This window comes from Chelonoidis abingdonii, chromosome 20 (assembly GCF_003597395.2).
Source record: "Chelonoidis abingdonii isolate Lonesome George chromosome 20, CheloAbing_2.0, whole genome shotgun sequence".
Taxonomy (NCBI): domain Eukaryota; kingdom Metazoa; phylum Chordata; order Testudines; family Testudinidae; genus Chelonoidis; species Chelonoidis abingdonii.
In genome coordinates, this window is record NC_133788.1 from 12138089 (window position 1) to 12158766 (window position 20678).

Here is a 20678-nt window from a genome sequence, read left to right on the forward strand (position 1 = left end):
TGTACACCTTCATCTTTTTAATTATGCACTTCATTGAAATAAGCTTTTTTGCACAAATGAAATCAAGATCTTTACACATTTGAACATTTTCTTTTGTAAATTAGGGGAAAAATGAGTCTGGATACAATATTAACTTTTTCACATGCTACAGAAAATCCTCAAAGATATTAGTTTATTTAAATGAGTGAGTCACAGAAAATCATCGAGCTCCAGGCAAGCAGTCTCCTGCAAAACACAGTTTTGCTGGCATTGGCTTAGATTATCTCTCCTTCTCATTATGACTGCAGTAATTGAAACCCTGCACTTTTTCCATTACATGTTAACTTCAGCTATAAGTTTGGGAGAGAGTCAAAGAAGAGGAGCTTTCACTGCTTAGTAAGAGGAACTGTCAGGCAGAGATGCAGCTGACTTTCTCTCCTGAAAAATAACATGCATTTCAGTATCCTCTTAATGTTCCCATTGAATGATATAACTTTGTTTTATGGAAGAGCAGTGGCTTGCTGTACACTGTACTGTCATGGAAGGATAAATCTGATAGTGAAAGAATTTGGGGTGGCAGGGAAGAGTAAACCCAAATTAGATTTGTACCCATAAGAAATTAAAGCAAATATTTTAATAAGTAAATCAGTCTTTACTTCTCAGCAACATAAATAGGTGCCTGTAATCCCACAAAGTAAAATGTTGAGAGTTGCTTCAGATTTCCCTAAATTTTTCCCCTCATACTATATTTTAAAACTAGACTGGAGAAACATTAGAAAATTCACATTGAGGAAACAATCCTGCATTGGCAGGAAGGTGGATTAGATAACATAAGTCTTCTCCATCTCCACTTTGAATCTATCATCATCCATTTGTATATTGGAGACTTTTCCACAGTTCCTCTTTCTTTTGCATTCTAATAAAAAATAACTTAAACAGATCAGTATCAGTATAGCAAGTAAAAAGCCATTTCACAGTTAAACCACAAATTCTTGATGCACTTATTCAGACATTTTGCCAAATCTGTAAATATTCTAAGATGCTTGTTGAAAAAAGCAGCACAACTTGGCTCTTCATTCATTACTTAATTTTGATGTTGCAGTCCCCGAATATGCTTGTAACACAACACATCTTCATACACTATTTAACAATGATCCACAAGCATTCGCATTACTTATGATATTACACTAATCTGAGAGAGGCTAAGTGCTGCCATCGTAACAGTTCAGAGTGACAGAACCATTGGTAACTGACTATTGCATGTTAGATTGACTAGATACAGGCCTGAGTGCACTCATGGCAGTAAGTGCTCAGTTCATCTCTGTGCTGTCCTATTCCTTAATTGCCAAAGCAGCAAAGGGGTGGGCACAGAAATGCGCTATAATGCACCACAACACTACCCCTTTCCTTATCCTTATACTCCCAAGTAAGTCCATTTACCTCACCCTGATGCTCTGACACCTGTTTGTTGCAACTCTCAACTGTATTATGTGTGGAAGTTTGGAGGGGAGTGGATCCAGATTGACTGGGTCACGGAGGGAGCCTGCTTTCTGGAGTATGCCTGAACTACTCCTATCTTCCTCCTAGAGGGAAATGTAAGAGAAAGAAACCGTAAGTTTATCTACAAAAAAGGAACAAAATGATGCAATGAAGTTAAATTAACAAACTAATGAAGTCAAGTTCCTTCAGAAGTGGGCTCCAGACAACTGTTGCTTGTGTGTAATGCATTCATTTAAATACAAAGAAAAGACCCTATCACAGAAGCACATTGAAGGATTGGAACTAGAATTTTAAAATGGAAAGCTTCAAAAACAAAACAAAGGGATTTGACTATCCAGTCATGTAGTCCCAATAATGACCTTTTCTCAAGAGGATAGTAATCTGTACAGGTTTATGTACTACAGACAATATTGATAACTCAGTTATATGGTACAAATATAAACCACATATAGCTGACTTTTTTTATATGGAAAATTAAATGAATGTAAGGGTTTGAATGAAATATAAACATTGAGCTGCAGATTCAGAAACTGACCACGCAACAGATTGTTTGTTTGAAAATGAGAAAATCCCTTTAAGAAAGTTGCCTAACTTGAGAAATATGACATGTGATACCATCTTGTTGATTCAGGGCGACTGCTTCAATCCCTAGACATTTAGTAGAGACGGAAAGGGACAGTTTGGTGTGTGTTAGTGGCTTGGCTCTGCAGATTTCTTATGTAAGTCTCTCCAGAAAGAGAGAGCACAAGAAACAGAATTGTTTTGGCCCTTCCCTCATCTAGAACTTTTTCCTCAAATAAGGATTCATTTAGCTACTTTAAAACCAAGTTTCTGAGTTTTTACATTGAAAAGAATCTGCTTTTTTTGTTCTGCTGCACAGCAGAGCATTTGCAGCACACCAAACAAATCTTCTTGACCCTAGTATCTGGCTTTTCCAGTCTTTTTAAGGCATTTGAAGGTGTGTTTAGATATAGGGAGCCAGACTTGACTGTATCTCTGAACTTAGAGTTGCAGAAAGCTGAGGGAGGGTCTGCATCACTTGGATGTAAACACGCCCTTTCATAAAGCAAGAAATGATGCAAGCTCACAAGTGGTTGGAGGGTTTTGTGTGTGTGGGCACCTTCACTTTGCATCCCTCATTTCTCCAAATTCCTCCTTCACTGAGTCTCTCAAGCACCATCCTGCTCTTGTTAGCCAAAGAAATTTAAATTTCTAGATGTGGTCCATGGACAATACTGAAATATTATTCTTGTTACAGTAAGGAATTTAGGTGAGTGCGTGCATGCTGGGGGGTAATAATTTGAGATGATAGTTGCAAAATATGTGGTTTATTTCCTAGAATGGTTAAAGCAATCTTACAGAATGAATATAGAATTCATGTTAGAATATTCTAGGTAAAATCTCTTCCTTAAACCTCTCAATAACGTACAAAATTGGCATGTTTTTCTTCAAGCTGATCCTTCCACTGACAGTCAGCTCAGCGTTGATGGAAGCAACTGAAGTGTACATTGTCACTGTAAAAAAACTATTGCTGATGCAGTGTGAAAAGCCAAGCTTGGTTAAAGCAAGCACCTGCAGTATAATAGTCTAATATAAAAAATAATTATGCAGTTGTTTCAAGCTTTCGCTTGAAATTTGGCTGATTAAACATTTATTATTTTAGAAAGAAGACTTAATGCTACGTGGGAACAGTTGCGGAATAGTTTCAAGATTTCATTTCCCCATTCTCTAGGGCTGTGATTCTAAGATTCATTAATCAATTATACATGTGATAAAAAGGAGAAATTTCCTTTTGCAGAATTCATTGAGCTCCAGTTTGCGGCGCTTGCACGCATCTAACACTTGGGGTTTGGTCCACTGGATAGCAAGACATCTCAGTCAGCTGTTCTGTATGCCATCAGGAATTAAACATGGTGACTTAATCTGTAGGAACAAGAGAGAAGAGATGGTTTTCATACTTAAATCTTTATTTGTCTAATGACTTTTTCCCATCGTTTATTTGTTTTGTTTATAATTTATTTTTCCATTATGAATAATGTAAGGTACAGGCGAAGCAAAAGCAGTCACTACTATTTAAATTTAAAATATTCCCTCCCCCTCCACACACTATCAAGTAAAAAGATTAACATCTAAAAGGTAAAATTGCCCCGCAACTTCTGTTGTTACCATGTTTTTCACCCTTCACAGCGTCAGGTCCATATAAACAGGGAGATGAAGCTTGGCATATATAACTGTTATTTCCAACTTATAGCCATTCAAAATGAAAACTATTGCTACCAGATATAGACCCATGTTAGGAAATCCTCTTAAGGAATCAAGATCGTTGCTCCTTTCTCAAAGACTGGAGAAAAAAGGGGCAAAAGAGAGAGAGAGAGGGAAAAAAACAACCCATGACCGTTCTCTCACATAAAACGTTGAGTAGAATCCTGAATTGGTTCCTCCTTGAAGTAGTTTGGTTTCTCCTCTGTATCAGTTCTCTTAAAATCTCTTTCTTAAGTCATTGGAAAATGTCGAACATTGGCATAGTTTTAAAAAAAAATAGTCTCTTTATATACAGTTTAACCTGGTATAAAATGTGTATGTCACTTTCCATACTAGAACAGTGGTTCATGGATGGGAATGTGGGGGAGCAAACTGGTTTCTTCTTTCTTCTGAAGTGAAATAATGCTATGTCTCTCTAGATATTTTAGTTGCTGAGCAAAATCAAACAAGCTTAAAACATGTTTTATTATCCACAACCTTTGTATGTGTGAACGTCAGTGGAATTGAAAAGACTTTGGTCATGTTCTTTTCCCCCTGAAGAATCCTTTCCAATTAAGGGCTACTATTGAATTCAAGAAAAAACATCTAACTTAACACCTTAAATTAAAACCATTTTTAAATAAAAATTATTTTTCACTATGCTAGTTTTCATTTTTGCATTTAACTCAGTCTAGTCCAGATCAGCTGTATGTGGTCAAGTTCCTTTTTCATGTTCCTTTGCAGTAGTCAAACATCATATTTTAGGTTGGGGCTGTGTTTATGTAAGAGGATGTTCAAATCCAAGCTCTAATGTTAATATATGCGTAGTGCTTTAATATTGAGTTGCTTATGTTTAGAGTCATACATGAATTTATGTTGGTTTTGTCATAAATGGAGCAAATTTGTTGAAATTATAATGAAGCTATCAAACAGTTAACTGCTTCATCACTGAAACTGTCCTTGGGACAAGCTGTCCTAACAGAGTAAAGAAATCCACACAATTTATTTTCAGTATGTGTGTTTGAGCCAAATTTAATTCTTTTCAAACAGTTCAGAGGTTTGCGTCAGTAAATGTACTTTCATTTGTCTTGTTCAGTATTTCATCAAATATTTAAAAAATCTGAAAGTTGAGACCTACTGCTAGATAATGAATACTTGACTCCTCAATACTATGAGACAGTGGTGCAAATACTGATTCTGACTCAGTTGTATAGTCTCACTGAAGACAAAAATGAGAAAAATGAGCAGGAAACTAGGGATCTGGTTGCTTATTAAACTCTTGGATCAGTGTTAGATGGTTGTAAATTTCTTCAACAGAAATATTGCCTTACTTACGCCATGCTATAATGGCTGAGAATATTGGATCTGTGATATGTCTTATTAGTAGGGCCCTACCACATTCAGGGTCCCTTTTGGTCAATTTCACAGTCAGGATTTTAAAAATAATAAATTTCATTATTTCAGGTATTTAAATCTGAAATTTCACGGTGTTGTAATTGTAAGGGTCCTGACCCAAAAAGGAGTTGTTGGGGGCAGGGTGTGGTTTCAAGATTATCGTAGGGGAGGTTGCGGTACTGCTTCCCTTACTTCTGTGCTGCTGCTGGCGGTGCTGCTGCCTTCAGATCTGGGAATCTGGAGAGCAGCGGCTGCTGGTCAGGGGCCCAGCTCTGAAGGCAGAGTAAAGCAGCAGTAAGGATGACATAGTACGGTATTGCCACTCTTACTTCTGTGTTGCTGCCTGCAGAGCTGGGCCCTCAGTCAGCAGCCACCCAGCTCTGAAATCTAGTAAATACAAATACATCTTGTATCTGTTCATTAAGGACTCATGTATTTTACTGTGTTTGACATTCTACTGCCTTGCACATTGTGTAATCCCTCATACCCACATACTACCCTGGTGAGGGTAGACTGTGTTCTGCTTTGGTCACCTTTTACATTTTTTTCAGAGTTGTATGACTACACAAAGTGCAAGTCAGTGAAGACTCAGACCTCCTGTATTAATAGTTGACCTGTGTGTAGCACTTTACATTGACACAAGTGTACACATTTACATTCATCCTGTCACTAGGTTGGTACTGTATGATTGTGTAACCATCAGATGTGGGTGTTCTAACGAGTGAAAATTGCCCTGGCTTCTCTAGCCTTTGTGTTTTTACTACTTGAATTATTCAATAATTAGAGAGAGGGTAGCTTCTCTTTATAAGATAAATGGACTCTTCAAAATATATATACTACTTTATCAAAGTATTTTCACTAGATTTCTTTTCACATATGTCAACAAGCTTCTCTTCTGTTCTTTAACCCTTTTCTCTTTAAACAGGAAGAAATGAGCCTAAAGTCTGAACGCAGAGGAATTCACGTTGATCAGTCAGAGCTACTATGCAAGAAAGGATGTGGTTACTATGGAAACCCTGCTTGGCAGGGTTTCTGCTCCAAGTGCTGGAGAGAAGAGTACCATAAGGCAAGGCAGAAGCAGATTCAGGATGACTGGGAGCTGGCAGAGCGGTAAAGATGCCTCTTTATTCCTTCATCCCTTGCAGTCAAATGGCTTCGCTGAACAGTATGGCCATCTTTTATTTATAGTCCTTTTTACCTTTGTTGCCTTCAGTTGGCAGCTGTGGGCTTTGTTTGGGGAGACAGAATCAAATTTCTAATGCCAAGGAAGAAATTTGAAATTAGTAATTTGTGACATTGCTTTGTGGTGACTAAGGACAGCAAAACAAAAGCCCAATAAATATCCTGCATAATCTACATGATAAAGTCTGGAATTCCATGACTAATATTTGGCAGTGTGCAAACTCTTTTTAGGACCATTTTATTTCAGCCTTTTTTCTCAGATGCTGATTAAATACATTATAGCTGATGATACTTCTCAGCTAATATGTTTGTCTTGGCAGTAGCAAGAATTAAAAATGCCACCATTTTCAGTATTACCTGAAATTGATAGTTCCTCTGCTGTGAAACATGGTAATCAGCATCTTGGGGTTAGCCAATAATTAATATGAAGTTTCATTTTTAAGTACTTTTGCCAGCTTTGCTTATAAAGTAACTAAAGTAAGTCTTGTTTCTTTAATATAGGCTTGTCTACCCTGGGGAGCTATTCCTGATGAGCTATTTCTGTTTAACTCCATATTGGACACTCTTATTCTGAAATAAGAGCATCCACACGTGGAGATAAGCAGAAATAGTTAATCTGTTTTAAATGCACATCCTGTCTTATTCCAGATCAAATTTCATATGTAGTCAAGCCTAGCAACAAAGATTTGTTTTTTACATTAGGGATGAGAAGATGTTTTTGTGTCATGCCCATTCATTAAATGGCATTTTAGTAACTTCTGCTATCTTCAGCTGGCCTGAGAATGTCCAACTGTGATTTCCAATGCATGTTGCACCACAATTATCCATGCCTCCATTACTTTCAGACTGCTGTACTATAATGCTCAAGTTTACCATTGAAGGTTGCATGCATGATTCAGCTAGTGGAGAATTTGGCCACATCTGTCATTAAGAATTTGTCTACACTAAAGTGTTTTTTTTGTTTTTTTTGTTTTTAAACTTTGGTTGATTGCCAGTTAACTTGCATTTGCTACTCCACAAACATTGGTTCCAGCATATGAATGTTTATGGCAGATCCTAGAACTCAGTCCGGAATAAATCTCAAACATCTTTGGAATGTCCAAGCTAGAATATAGACACTGATTAGCTAACTCAAGTTAACTGACAATCAATTAATTCAAGTTTAAAAAAAAAACCTCAGAAATCCTCACGTAGACATACCTTAACTCAGTGGTGTGCATCTTTTGGCCTGTCAGGGTAATCCACTGGCAGGCCACAAGACACTTTGTTTACATCGACCGTCCACAGGCACGGCTGCCTGCAGTTTCCAGTGGCTGCGGTTCACTGTCTGTCACCAAGACTGGCATAGACCAAAACAAATTTATAACCTCTAGAGGGGGCAGGTAATAAGAGTGGTGCTATTTTTATAATTGTCCAAGTACCATGGTGTTGGGCCTGTAAGAAATTCTTTTACAAAGTGATAACTTTTCTCGGGGGATATGGAAGCAGCAGGTAAGCTCTTTATGATTATGATTAAAATGTTTAGAATAGTAAATACAATATGCTTTAAGACACGGATAAAACACAATCTCTGCCTTGAAGAGCTGCAATGAAGGTGAAAGGACAAAGGTTTTTACTGTATTGACCGTGAGGAAACGAGAGATTTATATAATGACAAGGAAGTGATGCTTGGAAGAAGAGTTGATATGGGGGTGAGGAAGGAGAACAGGCCTGGAGCGACAGAAAGGGTAATGGATTTGTCAGTGCATGCTAATTTTTGTTGGTGCTAACTAACTAACAGTCTCAAATTCTTTTAATTTTAGACTTCAGCGTGAGGAGGAAGAAGCCTATGCTAGTAGTCAGAGTACACCAGGGGCCCAGTCACTCACCTTTTCCAAGTTTGAGGAAAAGAAAAGCAATGAAAAGACGCGCAAGGTGACAACTGTGAAGAAATTCTTCAGTGCTTCTTCCAGGACAGGAGCTAAGAAGGGTAATTTTTATATTTCTTTAACCATTACTGTATAATATATCCCTTTATGAATTTTTAGAAGGCTGTGTATAATGGTTTACCAAATATAAGCCAATAACAACTTTGTATATGGGCCGCCATCCTATACTTATGTAGTTACAAGGTCAGAGTCATCTCCACTGTTAGAAACAATACTGGTAAAACTACTGTTTTGAATCTACTCCACTGTTTTCCAGAACTCCCATGCTCATTCTTTGAGGTGCTTTACAAACTGTGTGCACAAATAAAGCCTCTAAAACCTGAATTTCCACTGAGTAGTTCCTCTGATCAGCATACAGGGGACATCATAATACCATCAGATGTTACGACTGACTCTGTATTGATGGATCTCCTGGATCACTTTACACTATTGACGAGAGTTATCTGTGTGAATAGTTTTCAGTCTTCCCAAACTATTTGTTGCTAAAAAAAAGGTGTGAAAAGGACTTGAAATTGTAGGGTCTGTAGACAGTGCATATCTGTGATTAACTCAATTAGAAGAAATTTTGCTGGTCTTGGGTTAGTCTAAATTAGTGGTTTTCAACCTTTTTTCATTTGTGGACCCTTAAAAATTTTTGAATGAAGGTATGGACCCCTTTGGAAATTGCAGGTTGAAAACCACTGGTCTTAATGAGCAGTGATTCTCTTTACAATATACTCCATGTAATTTGGCCTTGTTCAGTGTACCATCCCAAGAAGTTTAGACTAGTTAACAGAAAATGAGTTACCTGCCTTCCTAAAGGTGTTGGGTGAGGGTGCCACACTCTTGCATCCAAGACACTCAAGTTTATTAATTCAAACCTTTATTTGAAGCTTTTCTTGCAATAATAATTGCTAGTAAAGCAAGATACGACAGATGTACAGAAAAAGATAATGGCCAATTACCTTCTTTTGGGGTATAAGTCACTCATGATGGGTTTCCCTAATGAAGCTCCAACTATCCCCTCATGTTTTAAGACACTTATACACATCCAAATTACATGGTTGTTAGTTCTTTTCCAATCACCATTAAGTATCATAATATTATGTATTTTATGCAACTCAGACAATATGCATGTGTAAGCTTCAATTTGCAGGACTTTTGCTGCATGCTATTTTCATGTTGTTTCTCTTTTCTAATTGGGTTATTACCATTGAACATGCCTACTCTGACCAGGTCGCTTTACCTGATATTAGGGACTGTTTCTCTAATTGCCTCTTAGCAGCACTATCAAGGTTCCTTCGCCACTGTGAACTCTGGGGTACAGATGTGGGGACCTGCATGAGAACCACTAATTACCAGCTTAGATCTGGTTTTTCTGCCACCACTCAAATTATTTGAGTTATTTGGGAAACTCTGTCTACCTCCCTCCTAAGTAACGTAACCCTTCCCTGGGTAGCCTTAAGAGACTCCTCCACCAATTTCCTGGTGAATACCGATCCAAAGACCCTTGGATCTTAAAACAAGGAAAAATCAATTAGGTTCTTAAAAAGAAGGCTTTTAATTGAAGAAAGAAAGGCAGAAATCATCTCTGTAATGTCAGGATGGAAAATAACTTTACAGGGTAATCAGATTCATAGAGCCCAGAGGAACCCTCTCTAGCCTTAGGTTCAAAGTTACAGCAAACAGAGGTAAAAAACCTTCCAGCAAAAAGAAACATTTACAAGTTGAGAAAACAAACATAAGACTAATCCACCTTGCCTGGCTGTTACTTACAAGTTTGAAATATGAGAGACTGGTTCAGGAAGATTTGGAGAACATGGATTAATGTCTGGTCCCTCTTAGTCCCAAGAGCGAACAACCCCCAAAACAAAGAGCACACAAACAAAAGCCTACCCCCCACCAAGATTTGAAAGTATCTTGTCCCTTTATTGGTCCTTTGGGTCAGGTGTCAGCCAGGTTACCTGAGCTTCTTAACCCTTTACAGGTAAAAGGATTTTGGCGTCTCTGGCCAGGAGGGATTTTATAGTCTTGTACACGAGGGCTGTTCCCTTCCCTTTATAGGTATGACAAGCACATTTTGTGTATCTGTTGTCCTCCAATTTAAGCCCATCCTGTGCTCAAAACATTCCCTTTGTCCTGTACAGCAGCAACTGTAAGCAAGTTCACTTAATGACAAACTAGAGCAACACTACACTCATTCTGACAAAGCTGAGGCCAGCCAAGTCATCACAAGTATCAGCTTGACATGTAACCCTTTCTTATGACAATTCCCAATAAAGGCCAGGGGGCTGACATTAGAAACTGTTCAGAAGACCTTTGTTCCCTTCACCACTTCTTGCATTAATATGTCCCTGAAACAAAGCAAATGGAATTTTCTCCTGGTATCACTGTTTGTAAAAGATCCTACGAATACAAAGCTGAGCTAAGGAAGTTTGCAGCTAAACCTCTTGTGGTTTTTATACTGAGTATGAGGAAACTTAGTATTCTTTCCGAGTTGGTTTGTCAGTTAAAATCACTATGAATAATCCTATAAAATGTGGCTGAGGGTTCTTTATGTATGTTTTATGTAACAAACTACACTGAGGAGTATCTGAAGTCACATAAATATTAATTAGGACTTCTGATTTTCAGTTGATAAACACGAATATAACATCCTTGATACAAAAAAACCCCAAACTTTTATCTAAGAGCTTGTCTACACAGAGCAGTAATGCAGAAAACAGGGATGTGATTTCTAAAATGCACTAACCATGTAGACGCTGCTGGTGTACAATAAAGATTCCCTACCACACCTTAAGATGGCTCTGCTGGAAACAGAACTATGTTAAAACACATTAGGAAACATTACAAAGACTACAGTAGTGTATACTGTAAAGAGTAATGTCTGTGATTTACATTACTTTTTACAGTATGTGCGAGAGTTCTGAAAAACCCTGAATTTTGGATATGTATATAAAACTCATATTGCTAAAAATAAATCCTAAAAAATGAAACAAACCTTAAAAAAACCCAGAAGCCCTAATGTTATAATGATGTAAATAAGGTTACTAGTTAACTGCCAGGAGTCATAAAAGGTAACCATAGATGATACCATGGTACACTTCTAGCAAAGTGATTTACTTTATCAGAGCAAAAGCAAACAGTGACCAGCACTTGCAGGGAACAGCTCTGATAAACTTTTAATGCACGCACCTTGACAAACGTAGGCTCCAGTAGGGATGTAACGGGCAACTGTACATATTGGTAAACCAGTATAATAAATTCCTTCTCGCACAGGACAACCACCTCTTTACCCAAACATTCATTTTAAGAATTAGCCTTATTAAAAGTGACTTTCAAATCATTTAACAAAACTACCTTTACGTTAGCAGTATGTGCTTAATGTTCACAATATCCAGACTAATAGAAGATTCAATTTACAACTGAATTTTAAAAAAATGAGCTAAATGCAGGGACTGAATGAAGCATATATTTGAAATGGCTGGAGTAACGATGGTTTCTGGCAAGCATTCACTCTCCTCAAAACCTTTTCAATAAAGATGCATATGGACATGGGTACCTTTTGACTAAGTATAGGGCTGTTTTGTTTTTTTTTCCCCCAGAAACATGAGTTTGTAAATTAGTGGACAATTTACTGCTTAGAAGTAATGTTGGAAGTGGGATGACTCCAACTCATGTTAAGGGAGAAAGCTTACAGGAACCTTATTCTTCAAAAATACTTCCAGCTGGAAGTTCTGTCACAACCTTATTGGAAAGAGCTATGTGGCAGGGTCCTGTGGCTCCTGTGACACATGTTTTTGTTGGAACCAAGAATCATCTACATTTTCAATGTGATGATGGTATGGTTTAGGAATTGTAGGAGAATACTCTATGATGAATAATAGATTAAAAGACCCTGAGATTTAGTAATATTCAATAACCAGATGTCTAAATGTTGTGGAAATGCACTTTTGAAGCAGTAAGCAACACCACATGTTCTGAAGACTTCAGAGAATTTTGTAAGGAAAATTAAGATGGTGTAACCCATGTACCCTTCAAGAAAATTAACATGAATAAACATTGTTTTAAAAAAACAAAGAGTTTCTGGAGGAATACTCAGTTTGTTCTTCACTAAATATTTATCTATTGTAGAGTCTGTTGAAAGAGAAGAAGTAAAATTGCATCATTGTCTTTGCATAGTGATAACTTAAAAAGAGAAACTAATTATGTGATTGTGTGCTTTGGCTTGGGTAGTAAATGGCTGATAGAGAACTTGACTCTCGAGGAGAAACTCCAAAAGGCCTGGAGTATATCAGGAGTTGGCAACCTTTCAGAAGTGGCGTGCCGAGTCTTCATTTATTCACTCTGATTTAAAGTTTCACGTGCCAGTCATACATTTTAATGTTTTTAGAAAGTCTCTTTCTATAAATCTATAATATATAACTAAACTATTGTTGTATGTCAAGTAAATAAGGTTTTTAAAATGTTTAAGAAGTTTCATTTAAAATTAAATTAAAATGCAGAGCCCCCCGGGCTGGTGGCCAGGACCCGGGCAGTGTGAGTGCCACTGAAAATCAGCTCGTGTGCCGCCTTCGGCACCTGTGCCATAGTTTGCCTACACCTGGAGTATATTTTCCTATAAAGGAAAGGTGCTGTTGCTGGGTCTCAGTTTTGTAGACACATTACATATTTCCTTGGGATAAGAAGGGAAATATACTTTGCTTTCACTTTGGAGTGTCCGCCTCTCAGTGCATGAATGCCACCTGGTTAAACACAAAAGCATCTCAAATCCCTGATGTCTTAACTCCTTGTCCCTGATCCACAATTGTAGCATTCATTCTTCTCGTTCCCATGTTTTTCCTTTTGTTTTGGTCCTGTTCTCCTTACCACTTGATACTTTTGCTCTTGGTGTCTTGCTTGCTTTTGCATTTATTCCAGCTGCTCAAGAGAGAAACCTTAAGCAAGGACAGCTTGGGAGGGAGCGAAATGCTGATAACATTCTCAGGGACTTGAAGGAGATTTTTACTCCCTCCTGGGAGCTGGCTTCCCCTACTGAAGGTAAAACAGCACAGCTTGGAGAGCTGTCTGCTTGTTCTAGTAAATTTATTTAGTTGGGCTTTGCAAAAGCCAAACTAGGGTTGTGCCAGCTATAACTTAGGCCATTGAATATGATGATGATAAGAAAGGCAATGCTTGAAATTTTTTACGTTCTAAAGCTAGTTTATGATAAGTGAACTTTGAACCAACAAGTTGCCTTTAGGGGAAAAAAATGAAACTCAGATTTCTTAGAAGAGATTTGTTTCCTTGCACAATACTTCTGGAATCAAACTATAAAAGAAAACAAATTTCCACTTTTTAAAAACAGTGAATGAGTCTGTATGCTTGTTCATCTTAATTTAAAAAAAAAAAAAAGCCTCTAAAATGCTGCACTAAAAATAACTAGGCTCGAAATGGGACTTTAGTTTGTGTAAATTTGTTTGAATTATACCCAGTAAATTCTCAAAGTGTGTCTTCATTCCATAGTTACATAAATCGGGGGAAAGCAATTTTATGTTATGAGAGAAGCCACTCTTTTATTGTCTGAGTTGAATAATAACAAAATTGACAAAGTAACTGCTCTAGGATCTTGTCCAAAATCCTAGCCATAGCATGTTGTTTGGCATTCTGATGTTCTGGTCTCTAAAGAAATTCTAAATTTCAAAGTATCTTTATTTTACATAATATATCGGATATATACATATGTTTGGGGAGTACTAGAAAATACTTTTTTTCGTATTCTTATTCCTTGACTTTAGTCCAGTAATGGCACAACCATAGTGTGAAGCAGCTGTCATGCTAATGTTCTGCTGTGGCACACAATTGCTACATAGAAATGAAAGAAAAAGGAGATATTCATGTAAATGATGATTATCCTCCTTGTAAAAATTATCCTTAAATCCCCATGCTTCTGTTTTTTTGTATTATGTTGATATAGCTCCTCTTGCAGGCTCTTCCTAAGCTGCTCAAATGGGCTTTATTCCTTTTCTGTGATTAAAGTATCAGTAAATATGCACGCTTACTTACACTTTATTCTATACTATCACTGAAATCACATATCTTGCAGACTGTAATGAGCAATACACAGTATGCTGCTTCACATGTCATAAGCCAAAATTTCTGTGTACAGAGTAGTAGCAAATAAAATTGCAACTTCCCTGATTCATATTAAATTATTACAAATTTGGATGCTGAGACTATTAAAGAGAAAAGTTATTTAAATTAGAGAGCAAATGAAAACAGCTCTCAAATTTTGTAGCCATGTCTATAGTAACTGTATCGAGATGGAGGCTATTAATATTTTACCTTTATTACGCTAGAAGTGTCTCTCATGAAGCTTTCTAAACAGAGCTTTTGTAGTCCTTACACAAAAACTAGAAACAGCAGAATGAGGTTGCCATTTTTATGGATATCTAATCAGCCAAATATCATAGGAATAGGCAGATAATAAAACTTCATGCTGAAAAATCTGAATACTGAAAGAAGCCAATTAGTTAATACTCCACATTGTTTAATGGTGAATTAAAATACATTATAAAATCATTTGATATAATTGAGTGAATACTCTTCCAAAATTAGAGCTTTTTTCTTTTTAAGTGTATTTATAAAGTGCATATTCTTAACCAACTAGTTATTTGATACTAAATTTAGTAAATTATTTACTGTCATGGTAATCTACTAGATTGCATTTAAGTAGTATTCAAATTACTATGTAGACTCCAGTCTTGCATACTGCACAAAATCTCTGCTTTGAATCTTCAGAATTTTTTAAAATTCTTCTTTATACTTAAAGAACAATTTTTGAGTGTAAATAGAAATGAATGGATTTGCTTTAGCAATATTGATCTTAACTGATAGAATTCAAATACTTATATGGCTTATAAGGAGTAAAATTTTAACACATACTGGTATAGTATCTCCTCGCTTAACGTTGAAGTTATGTTCCTGAAAAATGCTACTTGAAGCAAAACGATGTTAAGCGAATCCAGTTTCCCCATAAGAATTAATGTAAAGAGGGAAGGGATTAGGTTCCAGGGAAATTTTACATATACACAGTATATGTTTTAAACAAACAATTTAATATTGTACACAGCAGTGATGACTGTGAAGCTTGGTTGAGGTGGTGAAGTCAGAGGGTGGGATATTTCCCAGAGAATGACTTACTGCTAAATGATGAACTAACATTTGGCTGAGCCCTCAAGGGTTAACAGGTTAATGTAGCCTCAAACTCTATAAGGCAGCATGAATGGAAGGAGGGGAGACAGCATGGCAGAGAGAGACAGAGTGTGTGTGTGTGTGTGTGTGTGTTTGTGTGAGAGAAAGAGAGAGATGCTCATTCCCCATGAAGTATGCTGACCCCACTCTAAGTACACTGCCTTTTTAAGTAGATCAGCAAGTTGAGACAGCAGCTGCTGCCAGCAGGCTCCCTCCATCCTGAGCCCTGTGGTGTGTGCCCCCTGCTCTGTGGAGATGTGGTAAAGGAGTGAGGAAGGGGACACCCTGACATTAGCACCCCTCTTCCATCCTTTCCCACTCGCACAGCAAGCAGGAGGCTCCCCAGAGCAGCTCCAAGGCAGAGGGCAGGAGCAGCACATGGCAGTGGCGGGGGAGGGAGAGCTGAACTGCCTGGCAGTTGATAGCCTGCTGGGTGGCTACCACACAGGAAACTTAAGGAAGCTGATGGGGGACTGCTGGTCCACCCTGGTTCCAAGCCCCCACCAGCTAGCTCCAAGTGGCTGCTCTTTCTGCAAGCAGTGGACAAAGCGTGTGACTGCCAAACGACGTATAAGGGAATACTGCGGAACTTTCAACGAACATGTTCTTGAATTGATCATCAACATAACAATGAAACAGCATTAACCTGGATGACGTTAAGGGAGGAGTTACTGTAACTGCATTACTGCTAATAGTGTCTATTTTGATTTCTATCAAGAGAAGATTATATTGCTAAGTGAGAAGCCCCTGAAGAGTCTCTCTCTTAAACATTACTGGTCAAATTCTTCCCTGGCGTACAATTCCATTGAAATATCTGAAGTTAAAACATGAGAGATGAATCTGACATAGTGTTGAGCCTATAAAAGTTTTATTGGATAAGAAACCAAATTAACTACATGAACTTGATGGACAAATTATTTTCCTCCTATTTAAAGGAAATCTTTGATTTTTTTGAAGTCCTGCATGTATGGCTACTGACACAGTGCATTCTCTTGTTCTGCATGTTATAAATTGCCTTGTTTGCATTGAAGATCTGCTTATTAAGAATATTTTCATGTTTTTCTGTCTCTTTGCTTCTCGCTGTTCATCATGTTCATTTATATCACCTTACATTCAATCATTCATTTTGACAGCGTTGGCTGACAAACTGAGAGGTGGGTGTGCTAAACTTGGGTAGAGAAAATCCTATCATGTTTGTATGTCTGTCATGTAAAGTGCAACCAATATTTTCTGAAGTACATGTTTCCAGAAGAGAAATGTGTGGAAATCCCATGTTAATGTATACATTTCCAGCTTTGTAAACTTGCATCCACTACTGAAACAAATCCCACTAAGCAAAGGGTCGGGTTTTCCCCATCTATTGAGCTCCATGTAGAAAACTGGAGCATATTGGGTGTTTCTGCTCTGATTCAAACACTAAAACCAGATTCTCATTTACACTAACACTGCTCTGGCAATATAAAGGAGTTTTCAAGTGAGCATGTAACTGTAACTTGCACCCATGTTGTCTCCTTTATACTGTCAAAATTAATGTAAAGGGTCATTAATGTAAATGAGAATCTGGCTTTAAATATTTGTGACTGTTAGTTTAATAAGCAGTTCCTTATATTTGCATTTAGTGATGGTTCAACATTTCACTATTTAATCCTGCTTTCTTCAGAAAAGAAAAATTCATCTTTATGTATAAAAGTTTAAATTAGGTTTGTCTTGCTATATTTTTTTAAATCTGATACATTAACTGGTTAGTACAATTAATCTCTAATTGTTTCTAATGTTCTCAGCAGAGATTCATGAAGCTAAGGCTCCTAGCCCTTCGATAAACAGGCAGGTCAGCATTGAGACAGATCGAGCGTCCAAGGAGTTTATAGAGTTTCTTAGGACCTGTCATAAATCTGGTCAAGAAATTTATAAGCAGTGCAAAATGTTTTTGGAAGCAATGCATCACAAAAGGGTAGGTATATCACGTGCATTATATAAGTGACACATTAAAAATGAGTGACTTAGGCAGAAACAAAAGATTTTAATCCTTAGTTTATATAAAAGCTGTAGCATCAGTTCTCCATTGAAGTACTGATGTGTCTATAGTGCCACCTAGGGTTGAAATGATACAGCATTCATAAGGCCCTTCAGTTTGGGTTTTTATTTTGTTTGAAATTTCTCAAGAATTTGTTGGTGTTTATTTTAAAATTTGAAAGCTTAAAAAAAGGTGCAAAAATAACTTCACAGTTTTCTGGGTAAATATTGAGGGACAGGAGGACAGAAAAAGCAACAAATAGAGAAAAGTAAGAGTACTGAATGTAAACACAGTTTAATGCTGTGGTTTATTTCATGGACTATATATTAGCAGTATATACAGTTACACAAGCATGTGTATGCATTCCAGTCCATTCGAATAATTTATTAACATAAATGTAGTACTGGATTTTCTCAAGATAATCAATGTTTTTGTGTACTCCAAAATGTGGGGAAAATTGATGATAAAAACAATATTTTTATAAAACCTGGGAATTTTTTGGCATTTTTTTTTAAATGAAGGGCATTAAACGTTGAGTATCTACAGTTAATACTATTTTCTTCTGTTTCAACTACAGCAATTCAAATGGCAACCTGAAAATTAACTGGAATTTCAGATTGTCACCATTTTCATTACATTCCCCCTTCCTTTCCCTCATTTATAAGTCATAGAAAAATCAGATGATTTCTGAACCTGTCTCTTACTTTAAATAGATAATAAAGTTGAGTATAAAATGCTTTTAGGGTTTGTGGAACTTTAAAATGTTAAAATTATTCCTTTTGTCATTCCAAAATATAAGTCATTGCTTTTGCTCCTTTGAAAACTGAGGCCACCCTCAGCTTTCTGGTGCCAGTTTGCTTGTGTGCTTGTACAAACACCACTGAAACTCTAGGAATTGGTCATCAGCCGAGGAAGACTGCTTCTCTGTTACTACCTATGTAAAGGGTTCTGTCATGATGTTTCCCCTCCAAGTAATAATTATTACCTTCTTACAGCACTGGTTGGTCTTTTTGTGCACACACAATGTGTGAGCGCATGCTTCAGTTCCATTGACTTTAATGCGACTTAAGGACATGCTTAAAGCTAAACAAGTGCTTAAATGCTTTGCTGAATAGAAATGGCTTGTTGAATCATGGTCCAACACTAAAAAGTAATCTTTCAGTGTTCCAAAGGTTACTGCCATTGTCAGTAGTAACAGCACTTTGTACTTGTATAGTGCCTCCATTTCAAATTGCTTTAAAAATGGTAACAAATTTAAGTGTAACAACTTCTGTCTTAGGTTAACAAACTCTGTTTCCATTTTACAAATGAGAAAATGGAAACATGAAAAGATTAAGTGACTTTTTCCAGGTCACACCGGAAGCCTGTTGCAGTGCCCAGCCCCAGACTTTAAATATAGCTCATTCCACCCATTCGTGTTTGTGGCATTGAGCAGAACAAATAAACATTGTCTTCAAATCACAATACTGAGAAGATAATTTGTCCTGTTTCATGGTTCAAATAAATCTGTGTTCTGTAGAACTCTTGCCGCTGTTAGATATTTTCCACGAAAGCATAGGTACATGACTACTTTGATGCCATTTACCGTTTGTGTGGCACCATGGTGTGTTTTCACTTACTATCAGTGTTCTGTCCTAGGAATTAAGTATTGAGGAACAATCTGAATGTGCCCAGGACTTCTATCAAAATGTAGCAGAGAAATTACAGACCCGTTCGAAAGGTATCGGACTCTTCCTTCTCTCACACCTTATCATTGAAACAGTATAATATGTAGGCCACTTGCATCTCCCGAATCTCTCATGTTCTCTCTCTCTCTGTCCCCATGTGACATTTTTAATAGTAAACACTCTAATCAGAGCTATTCCAAGTAACATCACTGTATTTAAGATTCTGTTAAGTTCTGCCATCTAAATATTTTAAAGAAATCCTACCAAGTAACAGTTCAGTTAACAAAACATTTGTTGGTCCATAATTTAAAAAAAACCACTAAATTGTTGCTGTTTTTCAACTGGTATATTTAGTCCTTTTTAATTTCCTATTCTTTCATACCTATGCTTTCATCTTTCTTAAACTGTTCTGCAATTTAACTTGTATTATTTATATGTAATCTATTTACCCAGTATTTGGTGTATTCCCTACACTTGGAATGGGAAGTATCACAGTGAGTATATTTTGAGTGGCCCGTACCTTACTGTAATTATTCTCAAAAACTTTTAGCCTTCTTGCCTCTAGGGGTAGTTACTGCGCACTTCCATGCACATGTAAGTTCAAAAGGCCTCTAGCTCAGATATTTCATACTATAAAATGCATTGCAGCAGAACCAAAATTAAAATTCATAGTGCAGAGTAATATTTCTCAGTCCACTTCTGTCTCTCAAGCTTGTCCACAGTGAGTATAGCTCTGACTGTACAGGCATGACTATTCTGACCCTTGAAACAAGCCCACTTTCCCTTTGGTTCCTGAGAGGCAGAAACTCCAAAGTTGAAAGCAAAGTATATTAAATGTCTCCACATTGTAAACTGTGCCAAGGAGCATATCTGTTCAGGACTTCAAGTAATTTTTTTTAACCTAGATATTAAACCTCTTTGAAGCTAGGAACCTGTTTGATCTTCAGCTTCATGCCTTGCTGTGGCCCTAGACATATGGTTATCTCAGAGCATCTACACTCGCTCCTTACTGTTGTATTATTCTTTACTTTTGAAAAGCTCTAGATTCAGTACATTAGTACCTATTGTTTAACTCACATTTGACTTGAGCAGTAGAAGGGAATAACTCGTACCTGTGCTGACTCAGTGGTTATTGTGGCAAACTGGCATTAAGTCTTCACAAACAAGCCTGTGGTTCCATAGACATCTAATTTACAACGTTTGGGGGATGGGTTTGTATTTTTCAGTTTCCCCAGAAAAAGTTGAGAAAACAATGGACCAGATAGAAAAATATATCATGACTCGATTGTATAAATATGTGTTCTGCCCTGAAACAACTGATGATGAGAAGAAGGATCTGGTTGTCCAAAAGAGAATCAGGTAAGGATTTCTGGAGAGAGATCATCTAGAAGTCCAAAATCACACGAGTGGTGTCTATGCCACTCATGCTGAAACTAGCATGGCAAAATCTGTGCACAACAGTGGCATTAACCTATTAACTGAAGACAAGGTTTTGGATTAATTCCTTTATAGCTTTTTGTTAAGGTAATGGAAATGACTACGCTGGGTTATTTCATTTAA

At 37.2% G+C, this 20678-nt stretch overlaps 1 protein-coding gene across 1 annotated transcript in view; it reads left to right on the forward strand.

Annotated features, from left to right (window-relative positions):
- RABGEF1 (RAB guanine nucleotide exchange factor 1) overlaps window positions 1-20678 on the forward strand; it is a 63009-nt gene that overhangs the window by 36790 nt on the left and 5541 nt on the right. The window contains exons 8-12 of the mRNA XM_075059541.1: window positions 6041-6225; window positions 8100-8266; window positions 17222-17388; window positions 19090-19171; window positions 20345-20477. Coding sequence (XP_074915642.1) covers window positions 6041-6225; window positions 8100-8266; window positions 17222-17388; window positions 19090-19171; window positions 20345-20477 — 734 coding nt within the window. The remainder of the gene's footprint in view (window positions 1-6040; window positions 6226-8099; window positions 8267-17221; window positions 17389-19089; window positions 19172-20344; window positions 20478-20678) is intronic.